Here is a 12,978-nt window from a genome sequence, read left to right as displayed (position 1 = left end):
GACACACACACACACTACTAACTCAATTCACAAGAAGATATCTAGACATGTCAGTTCAAAAAACATCACCAGTTTACATATCCTTCCGTTTCAAACACACCAATGCTAAAATACCAATGACTAACCTGTCATCAAAACCACCATTGGCAGGTCCAAAGGTTTGATCAAATATGTCGAACTGCTAAAGGAAAAGTCAGAGAAGACGCATGAATGCTTATACAATCTACAGCCAAAATTAGTGCTACTTTAAAAATATAAAAAATAAGACATACACATTCAATGGGCCATAGCTGTTGCCCTCAGAGGTCATGACCCTGTGCCCTATAAGTCGTACCTGTGGCACCGCCATGCTGGGCACGGTGACGTCACTGACATTGATCAGCGGTTCAGGGTCGTCATCTTCATCATCCACCTGCTCGGGCTCATCCTCGTCTGGGATGACCACCACTGGCCTTGCATGCTTGGCCAGGGAAGCCGCATGCAGGAAATTAGGAGGGGACTGGGGATGAACACACACACAAATAAATAAGACAGGACTATAAAACACAGATGGCTCCACAATCTAGGAAGTGTGGTTGAGTCCCAATACAGTATCTTTCCCCTACTATGTCAGTCTATGCTCTTACTTCTGGCAGCTTGGGGATCTGGATGAGTCTCTTGAAGTACATCATGTCTCTGGCTTTGTTGAAGAAGGTCTTGAGGCTGTAAGGCAAATATTTCAATCCCCGATTTGAATGATACCACTAATCTACAAGAACATAACATTTTCTAAACTGTGTTGTATTATTGCATCCCTAAAATAGAGGGGGATGTGTATAGGACAGAATGAAATAAAACAAATAGAACCAAGTTTCACTTACTTAGCTAGCAAATGCAGCTAGAAAGTTTTGCCTACTCAGAGCGGTGCCATGTTACCTAGCTGATCAGGGGCGTATTCACTCCACCGATTCTATTGAAAAATGTTTCTTAAAATGGAAGCAAATGGAACGAAACGGGGATAAACACACCTGAAATTGTCCAGTATAAAAACTCTTGTTTATAACTGTTGGACAAATGACTACACCCTAGATCAGCTAGATGCAGGCAAGAGTGTTCAAGGTGGTATTGAATGTGTGCAGCCAACGGGTTTCTCCACACATCGCGCTGACAGAAACAAACATCTTTCTGGTAAGAAGAGGGGCGGGGGCGTATGCCTTATGGCCAACGTGACATGGTGTGATGAAAGAAACATACAGGAACTCAAATCCTTCTGTTCACCTGATTTAGAATTCCTCACAATCAAATGTAGACCGCATTATCTACCAAGAGAATTCTCTTCGATTATAATCACAGCCGTATATATCCCCCCCCAAGCAGACACATCGATGGCTCTGAACGAACTTTATTTAACTCTCTGCAAACTGGAAACGATTTATCCGGAGGCTGCATTCATTGTAGCTGGGGATTTTAACAAGGCTAATCTGAAAACAAGACTCCCCAAATTTTATCAGCATATCGATTGCGCAACCAGGGGAGGAAAGACCTTGGATCATTGTTACTCTAACTTCCGCGACGCATATAAGGCCCTGCCCCGCCCTCCTTTCGGAAAAGCTGACCACGACTCCATTTTGTTGATCCCTGCCTACAGACAGAAACTAAAACAAGAGGCTCCCACGCTGAGGTCTGTCCAACGCTGGTCCGACCAAGCTGACTCCACACTCCAAGACTGCTTCCATCACGTGGACAGGGAGATGTTTCGTATTGCGTCAGATAACAACATTGACGAATACGCTGATTCGGTGTGCGAGTTCATTAGAACGTGCGTTGAAGATGTCGTTCCCATAGCAACGATTAAAACATTCCCTAACCAGAAACCGTCGATTGATGGCAGCATTCGTGTGAAACTGAAAGCGCGAACCACTGCTTTTAATCAGGGCAAGGTGTCTGGTAACATGACCGAATAAAAACAGTGCAGCTATTCCCTCCGCAAGGCTATCAAACAAGCTAAGCGCCAGTACAGAGACAAAGTAGAAACTCAATTCAACGGCTCAGACACAAGAGGCATGTGGCAGGGTCTACAGTCAATCACGGACTACAGGAAGAAATCCAGCCCAGTCACGGACCAGGATGTCTTGCTCCCAGGCAGACTAAATAACTTTTTTGCCCGCTTTGAGGACAATACAGTGCCACTGACAGGGCCTGCAACGAAAACATGCGGTCTTTCCTTCACTGCAGCCGAGGTGAGTAAGACATTTAAACGTGTTAACCCTCGCAAGGCTGCAGGCCCAGACGGCATCCCCAGCCGCGCCCTCAGAGCATGCGCAGACCAGGCACAGACCAGCTGGCCGGTGTGTTTACGGACATATTCAATCAATCCCTATACCAGTCTGCTGTTCCCACATGCTTCAAGAGGGCCACCATTGTTCCTGTTCCCAAGAAAGCTAAGGTAACTGAGCTAAACGACTACCGCCCCGTAGCACTCACATCCGTCATCATGAAGTGCTTTGAGAGACTAGTCAAGGACCATATCACCTCCACCCTACCTGACACCCTAGACCCACTCCAATTTGCTTACCACCCAAATAGGTCCACAGACGATGCAATCTCAACCACACTGCACACTGCCCTAACCCATCTGGACAAAAGGAATACCTATGTGAGAATGCTGTTCATCGACTACAGCTCGGCATTCAACACCATAGTACCCTCCAAGCTCGTCATCAAGCTCGAGACCCTGGGTCTCGACCCCGCCCTGTGCAACTGGGTACTAGACTTCCTGACGGGCCGCCCCCAGGTGGTGAGGGTAGGCAACAACATCTCCTCCCCGCTGATCCTCAACACTGGGGCCCCACAAGGGTGCGTTCTGAGCCCTCTGCTGTACTCCCTGTTCACCCACGACTGCGTGGCCACGCACGCCTCCAACTCAATCATCAAGTTTGCGGACGACACAACAGTGGTAGGCTTGATTACCAACAACGACGAGACGGCCTACAGGGAGGAGGTGAGGGCCCTCGGAGTGTGGTGTTGGAAAATAACCTCACACTCAACGTCAACAAAACTAAGGAGATGATTGTGGACTTCAGGAAACAGCAGAGGGAACACCCCCCTATCCACATCGATGGAACAGTAGTGGAGAGGGTAGCAAGTTAAGTTCCTCGGCATACACATCACAGACAAACTGAATTGGTCCACTCACACAGACAGCATCGTGAAGAAGGCGCAGCAGCGCCTCTTCAACCTCAGGAAGCTGAAGAAATTCAGCTTGTCACCAAAAGCACTCACAAACTTCTACAGATGCACAATCGAGAGCATCCTGGCGGGCTGTATCACCGCCTGGTATGGCAACTGCACCGCCCTCAACCGTAAGGCTCTCCAGAGGGTAGTGAGGTCCGCACAACGCATCACCGGGGGCAAACTACCTGCCCTCCAGGACACCTACACCACCCGATGTCACAGGAAGGCCATAAAGATCATCAAGGACATCAACCACCCGAGCCACTGCCTGTTCACCCCGCTATCATCCAGAAGGCGAGGTCAGTACAGGTGCATCAAAGCTGGGACCGAGAGACTGAAAAACAGCTTCTATCTCAAGGCCATCAGACTGTTAAACAGCCACCACTAACACTGAGTGGCTGCTGCCAACACACTGACACTGACTCAACTCCAGCCACTTTAATAATGGGAATTGATGGGAAATGTAAATATATCACTAGCCACTTTAAACAATGCTACCTTATATAAATGTTACTTACCCTACATTATTCATCTCATATGCATACGTATATACTGTACTCTATATCATCGACGGTATCCTTATGTAATACATGTATCACTAGCCACTTTATACTATGCCACTTTGTTTACATACTCATCTCATTTGTACATACTGTACTCGATACCATCTACTGTATCTTGCCTATGCTGCTCTGTACCATCACTCATTCATATATCCTTATGTACATATTCTTTATCCCCTTACACTGTGTACAAGACAGTAGTTTTGGAATTGTTAGTTAGATTACTTGTTATTACTGCATTGTTGGAACTAGAAGCACAAGCATTTCGCTACACTCGCATTAACATCTGCTAACCATGTGTATGTGACAAATAAAATTTGATTTGATGTGTCACTATTCATAGGCTAGGTTGTAGCAACCTCATGATGGGTACAGGGAAAATGTGAGTATCACGTAGTAGCCTAAACCTATTGATGTTACATTGAACTGGGTAAATGGAATATGAATGACAGTCATCCAATATGTTGTAATAGAAATAAGGTCATGCTCATAAACAGCACCGACCGCCACCGATGCCAAGGTATCCACTAACAAGTCAAGCTCCCTCTCTGCTCTCTTTCTGGGCTGATTGTTGTGCAGGCTCCCTTCCTCCCTCACGTTCCTACCCCCTCATTTACTAGCAGCCCGAGCTCCTGGGTGACTTACCTGTGGAACTGGTCATGGAAACGATCACGATGTCCTTGCAGGGTGTCTGCTGGGAGACCTGAAATCCAGGACATGCAATAGACAAAGTCACAAAAAAATACTTTGAAACAAGTTGAGTCTAATCATGTTAGCAAAGCGTAGTTTAGAGCAAGTAGACAAATGGAACTACTATTAATAATACTTTGCATCACATTTGTGATCTCCAGTTATTTTCCTTTCATTGATTAGACTACCAAAGGGACCTTAAATGTAAATCTTATGCTTCACGGAGTCTTGGCTGAAAGACAACATAGACAACATACAGCTGGCTGGTTATACAATGTACCAGCAAGATAGAAAAGCGGCGTCGGGTTAGACAAGGGGTGGCAGTCTATGTATTTTTGTAAACAACAGCTGGTGCACGATATCTAAGGATGTCTCGAGCTATTGCTTGCCTGAGGTAGAGTCTCTCATGATAAGCTGTAGACCACACTACCTACCGAGAGAGTTTATAATCTGTATTCTTTGTAACTGTTTACATACCACCACAGTCAGAGGCTGGCACTAAGACAGAATTGAATGAGCTGTATTCCACCATAAGCAAACAAGAAAACACTCACCCAGAGGCGGCACTCCTAGGAGCCGGGGACTTTAATGCAGGGAAACTTAAATCAGTTTTACCAAATTTCTATTAGCATGTTAAATGTGCAACCAGAAGAAAAAGAACTCTGGACCACCTATACTCCACACACAGACGCATACAAAGCTCTCCCTCGCCCTCCATTTGGCAAATCTGACCACAATGCTATTCTCCTGATTCCTGCTTACAAGCAAATATTAAAGCAGGAAGCACCAGTGACTAGATCAATAAAAATAAAAAAAGGTCAGAGAAAGCAGATGCTAAGCTACAGGACTGTTTTGCTAGCACAGACTGGAATATGTTCCGGGATTCCTCCGATGGCATTGAGGAGTACACTACAGTTATTGGCTTCATCAATAAGTGCATCAATGACGTCGTCCCCACAGTGACTGTACGTACATACCCCAACCAGAAGCCATGGATTACAGGCAGCATCCGCACTGAGCTAAAGGTTAGAGCTGCCGCTGTCAAGGAGCGGGACTCTAACCCGGAAGCTTTTAAGAAATCCCGCTATGCCCTCCGACAAACCTTCAAACGGGCAAAGCGCCAATACAGTACTAAGATCGAATCGTACTACACCGGCTCTGACGCTCGTCGGATGTGGCAGGGCTTGCAAACTATTACAGACTACAAAGGGAAGCACAGCCGAGAGCTATATGCTCACTTCGAGGCAAATAACACTGAAACATGCATGAGAGCACCAGCTGTTCCGGAAGAATGTGATCACGACTTCCGCAGCCGATGTGAGTAAGACCTTTAAACAGGTCAACATTCACAAGGCCGCAGGGCCAGACGGATTACCAGGACGTGTACTGCGAGCATGCGCTGACCAACTGGCAAGCGTCTTTACTGACATTTTCAACCACTCCCTGTCTGAGTCTGTAATACCAACATGTTCTAAGCAGACCACCATAGTCCCTGTGCCCAAGAACGCTAAGGTAACCTGCCTAAAGACTACCAACCCGTGGCACTCGTCTGTAGCCATGAAGTGCTTTGAAAGGCTGGTCATGGCTCACAACAACCACCATCACAGAAACCCACTCCAATTTGCATACTGCCCCAACAGATCCACAGATGAGTGCAATAGAGATTGCATCCACACTGACCTTTCCCACCTGAACAAAAGGAACACCTATGTGAGAATGCTATTCATTGACTACAGCCCAGCATTCAACACCATAATGCCCTCAAATAAGCTAAGGTTCCTGGGACTAAACACCTCCCTCTGCAACTGGATGCTGGACTTCCTGATGGGCCGGCCCCAGGTGGTAAGGGTAGGTAACAACAAATCCGCCACGCTATTCCTCAACACAGGTGCCCCTCAGGGGTGCTTGCTCAGTACCCTCCTGTACTCCCTGTTCACTCATGACTGCATGGCCAGGCACGACTCCAACACCATCATTAAATTTGCCAATGACACAACAATGGTAGGCCTGATCACCGACGAGACAGCCTATAGGAAGGTCAGAGACCTGGCCGTGTGGTGCCAGGACAACAACCTCTCTCTCTCTCAACATGATCAAGACAAAAGGAGATGATTGTGGACTACATGAAAAAGAGGACCGAGCATGCCCCCATTCTCATCAACAGGGCTGCAGTGGAGCAGGTTGAGAGCTTCAAGTTCCTTGGTGTCCACATCAACAAACTAACATGGTCTAAGCACACCAAGACAGTTGTGAAGAGGGCAAGACAAAATATATTCCCCCTCAGGAGACTGAAAAGATTTGGCATGGGTCCTCAGATTCTCAAAAGGTTCTACAGCTGCACCATTGAGAGCATCCTGACTGGTTGCAACACTGCCTGGTATAGCAACTGCTCAGCATCCGACCGCAAGGCACTACAGAGGGTAGTGTGAATGGCCCAGTACATCACTGGGGCCAAGATTCCTGCCATCCAGGACCTCTATACCAGGCAGTGTCAGAGGAAGGCCCTAAAAATTGTCAAAGACTCCAGCCACCCTAGTCATAGACTGTTCTCTCTGCTACCGCACGGCAAGCAGTACCAGGAAGTCTAGGTCCAAGAGGCTTCTAAACAGCTTCTACCCCCAAGCCATAAGACTCCTGAGCATCTAGTCAAATGCATACCCAGACTATTTGCAGTGCACCCCCCCCCCTTTTTATACCACTGCTACTCTGTTGTCATCTATGCAGTCACTATAATAACTCTACCTACATGTACATACTACCTCATAACCGGTGCCCCCGCACATTGACTCTATCGGTACCCCCCTGTATATAGTCTCACCATTGTTATTTCACTGCTGCTCTTTAATTACTTGCTACTTTTATCTTTTATTCTTATCTGTATTTTATTTTTCAACTGCATTGTTGGTTAGGGGCTTGTAAGTAAGCATTTCACTGTCAGGTCCTGTTGTATTCGGCGCAAATACAATTTGATGTTACAGTACATGTTGAAAAATATGTCATGCAGTTGAGATTAAAGATGCCAACGTACAAGCGTGCAGCTTGAAGAGCAGCTTGACGGTGAAGTGGTAGAGGTGACTGCAGTCCTGAATGACCTGGATGAGGGGGGACAGGCGACACTGGCCTGACGTCAGCGTAGAGATGGCAATGGACGTGTTGAGCTGCCGGATCACTGCAGATCACACGCCAATGTATAACACATAACAAACACCACAATAAACAAACAATCTTAAAAATGGGGAGGATTTGGTATCGCTGTCACTAGTTCAGAAATACAGCACTTTGACAATGGCTCACACATTTATGAATCACCCACTCTGTGGGTGGAAAACAGTTATCAGCAGATCTAGCAGTTGGGTGGGTAGATGTGTGAAAGCACAAGGCAGTTAGGAGCTCCCATGTTTCCTGAGTACAAGATGCCCAGTTAGTCACGGAGGCAGGCAGGGTTGTTTACAGTTGTAGGGTTTGTTTATAGTTGTTCAGGATCACAGGCTGTGACAACATCCTGCAGGGCAGGGAGGTGCATGATGCAATTACAGCCAATCAGAAGAAAAACAATTAATGTCCTCTAATAGCAAACATTTATAACCTATTTATAGGGTTTGTGAAATTACATGAGGGGCCTAATCATACTAAACAAACAAAGTGGTTTAGAAATGCGTTTCCCTTAACTTTTGGGGGGATTAACTCACTCCCTCAACAGCATTACAAGTGTGTGCTCACAAGCCACTATCCTGTCCCTATTCCATTTCAGGCACACAAACAGTTAATGGAAGCCGACCACAGCCCTGTACCTCAGGTTACCCATCCTTTGAGAGGTGGGGGTAGGTAGGTAGGGGCGAAGCGGAGGATTCTCACCTGTCTCGGCTAGCCTCAGCTCTGTATCCAGGTAATCAAACACTTCCACAGTGAGCTGGAACCTGCAGGAGTGAAGTCAATACCCCCTTAGTAACACAAGGCTAATGGCTTCCCTAAGAAAAGAGCAGCAGGTTCTCTCCCTTGTCTCCACAGTTCTCCATCTCTACTTAAAATGGCAACAAAATGGTATGTTGGCCTTCTTTGAATCAGAAAGAATGTTAAGTTTATATTTTATATCAAGAATTTACTTCACTTGATCTATGCCAATTAAATGTATACACATTTGTTTGATGTCCCTGTATAATATTCTGATAACTCCTTAACAGGAGAGGGAGTGCACGTGAGAGTGCCAGGGATGTGTGGAGACTGGAGAGGGAGGAGTAGAGGAGTAGAGAACACACTCACACATTATTGATGTCTGTTCCTGCAACGCGCTCCAGAACCTCATCTGTTACCTCTAGGTTGGCTCGGATTTCAGAATGCTGCACAGAAGACAAAAGGATTGCAAAAATGATCCAACAATTCTTGTACATCATTTCTCAAGGATGGTACAACATTAGAAATATCTAATGACCTCACATGTACAGTGGGGCAAAAAAGTATTTAGTCAGCCACCAATTGTGCAAGTTCTCCCACTTAAAAAGATGAGGCCTGTAATTTATCATAGGTACACTTCAACTATGACAGACAAAATGAGAAAAAAATCCAGAAAATCACATTGTAGGATTTAGAAATTAATTAATTAGCAAATTATGGTGGAAAATAAGTATTTGGTCAATAACAAAAGTTTCTCAATACTATATATGTTATATACCCTTTGTTGGCAATGACAGGTCAAACGTCTTCACAAAGTCTTCACAAGGTTCTCACACACTGTTGCTGGTATTTTGGCACATTCCTCCATGCAGATCTCCTCTAGAGCAGTGATGTTTTGGGGCTGTTGCTGGGCAACACGGACTTTCAACTCCCTCCAAAGATTTTCTATGGGGTTGAGATCTGGAGACTGGCTAGGCCACTCCAGGACCTTGAAATGCTTCTTACGAAGCCACTCCTTCGTTGCCCGGGCGGTGTGTTTGGGATCATTGTCATGCTGAAAGACCCAGCCACGTTTCATCTTCAATGCCCTTGCTGATGGAAGAAGGCCCCATTCATTCTTTCCTTTACACGGATCAGTCATCCTGGTCCCTTTGCAGAAAAACAGCCCCAAAGCATGATGTGTCCACCCCCATGCTTCACAGTAGGCATGGTGTTCTTTGGATGCAACTCAGCATTCTTTGTCCTCCAAACACGACGAGTTGAGTTTACCAAAAAGTTATATTTTGGTTTCATCTGACATTCTCCCAAACTTCTTCTGGATCATCCAAATGCTCTCTAGCAAACTTCAGACGGGCCTGGACATGTACTGGCTTAAGCAGGGGGACACGTCTGGAACTGCAGGATTTGAGTCCCTGGCGGCGTAGTGTGTTTGATGGTAGGCTTTGTTACTTTGGTCCCAGCTCTCTGCAGGTCATTCACTAGGTCCCCCCGTGTGGTTCTGGGATTTTTGCTCACCGTTCTTGTGATCATTTTGACCCCAACGAGGTGAAATCTTGCGTGGAGCCCCAGATCGAGGGAGATTATCAGTGGTCTTGTATGTCTCCCATTTCCTAATAGTTGCTCCCACAGTTGATTTCTTCAAACCAAGCTGCTTACCTATTGCAGATTCAGTCTTCCCAGCCTGGTTCAGGTCTACAATTTTGTTTCTGGTGTCCTTTGACAGCTCTTTGGTCTTGGCCATAGTGGAGTTTGGAGTGTGACAGTTTGGAGGTTGTGGACAGGTGTCTTTTATACTGATAACAAGTTCAAACAGGTGCCATTAATACAGGTAACGAGTGAGGACGACAGAGGAGCCTCTTAAAGAAGAAGTTACATGTCTGTGAGAGCCAGAAATCTTGCTTGTTTGTAGGTGACCAAATACTTATTTTCCACCATAATTTGTAAATTAATTCAATACAAATCCTACAATGTGGGCCTCCCGGGTGGCGCAGTGGTTAAGGGTGCAGTACTGCAGCGCCAGCTGCGCCACCAGAGACTCTGAGTTCACGCCCAAGCTCTGTCGTAACTGGCCGCGACCGGGAGGTCCGTGGGGTGACGCACAATTGGCCTAGCGTCCGGGTTAGGGAGGGTTTGGCCGGTAGGGAAATCCTTGTCTCATCACGCACCAGCGACTCCCGTGGCGGGCCAGGCGCAGTGCTACCTGACTGTCTAGCTTTCTTTTTGATTACTTTTAGCAAGTTGGACAGAGTGAAGAGACAATAAAGGTCCATTATCATCTATAGACCGTTTTGATTTGGTTTTAGTCATTCCAAAGTGGATTGAGATTGTTGTTTCCCGGAATTTTAATATACATTTTTTTAATACATTTGACACGTGCTATAGAGCAGGGGTATTTAACTATTACTCAACGAGGACAGGAGCCTGCTGGTTTTCGGTTTGATCTGATAATTCATTGCACCCACCTGGTGTCCCAGTTCTAAATCAGTCCATGATTTGAGGGAACAATGAAAAAACACAGTGGAACTGGCTTTGAGGTCCAGAGTTCAGTTTGAGGGCTAAAGAGGGTAGGCTTACCTTCACGTGGAACTCCATCTTTGTGCAGAGGAGCTTAGCGTACAGAGCCACCAGCTGGCCATATCTGTCATGAAGGTTGCCCTGGAAACAAAAGTGAGCGAGCAACAAGCATTGAGCTGTGCTTTTCTTCAACACAGCAAGAAACATCTCCCATTCTAGCCTTTCCTCTAATCTGCAGCAGACAGATTAACTCTGCCTGCACAGGAAGCACAATTACAGTATGAGCAGGAAGATGTTTGGAAAAAAGAATTTCAAAACATGTCCTGCATTTTTGCCTAAACTAAATCATTAAAGGGATTTTCCCCCATTTCAAGCCATCTGAAATTAAATTTGTTCGCCCAAAACTTATTCAACCACCCCACAAAAAAACACAGCACAATCTCCAGACTCACCCATAGTTGCCCTGTTTCAACTATGTTACTGTGATGTCTCATGCAGTCCTGAAGGCTCTGAAAGGCAGAAAGGGGATAGATAAGGTTAATTCAATAATAATATTGAAACAGTCACTCAATAATGTTCAATTATACAATTAACATTTCACCATTAAGCTAATTTGGACTAATTACGGCCTGAGGTCTGCATAAAAACCTCCATGCTTGGGTCTCCCAAGTGGTGCAGCGGTCTAAGGCACCGCATTGCAGTGCTAGAAGCGTTACTACACACCCGGGTTCATTCCCAGGCTGTGCCCCAACCCAGCCCCATAGGACGGTGCACAATTGGCCCAGTATCGTCCGGGTTAGAGGAGGGTTTGGCCGGTGGGGCTTTACTTGGCTCATCGCACTCTAGCGAGTCCTTTTGGCGGGCCAGGTACCTGCAGGCTGACCCCAGTTGAATGGTGTTTCCTCTGACACATTGATGCGGCTGGCTTCTGGGTTAAGCTAGCGGGTGTTAAGGAGCGAGGTTTGGCAGGTCATGTTTCGGAGGACGCATGACTCCACCTTGGCCTCTCCCGAACCCGTTAGGGAGTTGCAGCGATGAGTGAGTTTGTGAGCTATGCTCAAAGAAATATTGCATGGTTTTTTAAATATACTATAGGCTACCAATTATGCAGTATTTTCATCTAAGATCTGTGCCAAATTTTCCACCTAAAACCTGCATGTGTATTTTCCTAGTCTCTACATTTTTCTTTAACCCACACACACACACACACACACATATATATATATATATATATAAAAAACAGAACCGCAGTTGTACTAGAGTGTATAGAGCAGAGAGCAGGTCTTACGTTATGGTGGCCATCCCGCAACACTTTGTGCACCACGTGGCAGAACTTCCAGCTGAGGATGGAGTTGCTGGACAAAGGGAGGCCCAAGGCATAGGACCAGAAGGTAAAGGCTCCCTTCTCTCTGTGGGTCCCCAGAATGATCCCTGTAGGGCCGTCAAGGAAGAGCCAAGAAGCAAAACACAAAGCCAAAATAATACTCTTGTTCCCTCACATATATATTCTTTCATTTTCTCTTGCTCATGTATGGTGATAAAAATCACAGTATTTTCAATCTAAGGAGATTAAAATAAGCAATGTTTCCATCGATGCCTGCAACAGTAAAATATACTAGGTGGCTGTATAGACTACATGATGGCAAATGTCAACTCTAAAAAGCAATTACCTTCTACAGTACATTAATTCAATAACTCGAGTGGTTAAAAACAGCCCAGTTGGAAGACAGTGGGTTATCAGGCGTACAAAGTTTGGAGCAAATAATAGCAAAAAGGTTTGCTGTTTCCAGTTTGGGGTTATATTGAAGGATACGGCGTGCATGTTTCTCTTTCACAGGCGCCTCGTTGGAGTTGATGGCTTTGCTGATGCTGCTGAGCTGGAGGAGAGAGTAGAGAGAACAGGTTCAGGTCATAAGTCACTATGGCTACCGACCTACCACTCAGTGACAAAACAAAAACATTTTAATGGGAGCTAGATTCAACTTGAGTACAAGACAATCCAAAATGTGAAATTTGGAATTAATAAAAAAGAGCACCATTTCTATAAACAAAATCAAATGTCAAAACAAGACACTTTAATGAACTGGCACCTTATACAAACAAAAGC

At 45.7% G+C, this 12,978-nt stretch overlaps 1 protein-coding gene across 3 annotated transcripts in view; it reads right to left on the bottom strand.

Annotated features, from left to right (window-relative positions):
* The window catches only part of hip1rb (huntingtin interacting protein 1 related b), a 40,509-nt gene that overhangs the window by 17,778 nt on the left and 9,753 nt on the right, over positions 1-12,978 (bottom strand). For 2 of the 3 annotated variants that reach the window (XM_021621595.3, XM_021621597.3), the window contains exons 2-12: positions 12,685-12,748; positions 12,160-12,302; positions 11,324-11,380; positions 10,932-11,012; positions 8,727-8,803; positions 8,322-8,383; positions 7,495-7,635; positions 4,422-4,479; positions 627-702; positions 335-499; positions 126-181 (exon numbers count right to left, since the gene is read on the bottom strand). In XM_021621595.3, the coding sequence (XP_021477270.1) occupies positions 126-181; positions 335-499; positions 627-702; positions 4,422-4,479; positions 7,495-7,635; positions 8,322-8,383; positions 8,727-8,803; positions 10,932-11,012; positions 11,324-11,380; positions 12,160-12,302; positions 12,685-12,748 (980 nt within the window). The remainder of the gene's footprint in view (positions 1-125; positions 182-334; positions 500-626; positions 703-4,421; positions 4,480-7,494; positions 7,636-8,321; positions 8,384-8,726; positions 8,804-10,931; positions 11,013-11,323; positions 11,381-12,159; positions 12,303-12,684; positions 12,749-12,978) is intronic. The other variant, XM_021621596.3, reaches the window with a different exon arrangement.

This window comes from Oncorhynchus mykiss, chromosome 11, assembly GCF_057628025.1.
Source record: "Oncorhynchus mykiss isolate SJ-2025 chromosome 11, ASM5762802v1, whole genome shotgun sequence".
NCBI classification, from domain to species: domain Eukaryota; kingdom Metazoa; phylum Chordata; class Actinopteri; order Salmoniformes; family Salmonidae; genus Oncorhynchus; species Oncorhynchus mykiss.
The sequence above is the reverse complement of the archived record's forward strand: the minus strand, read 5'-3'. Positions and strand labels throughout refer to the sequence as shown.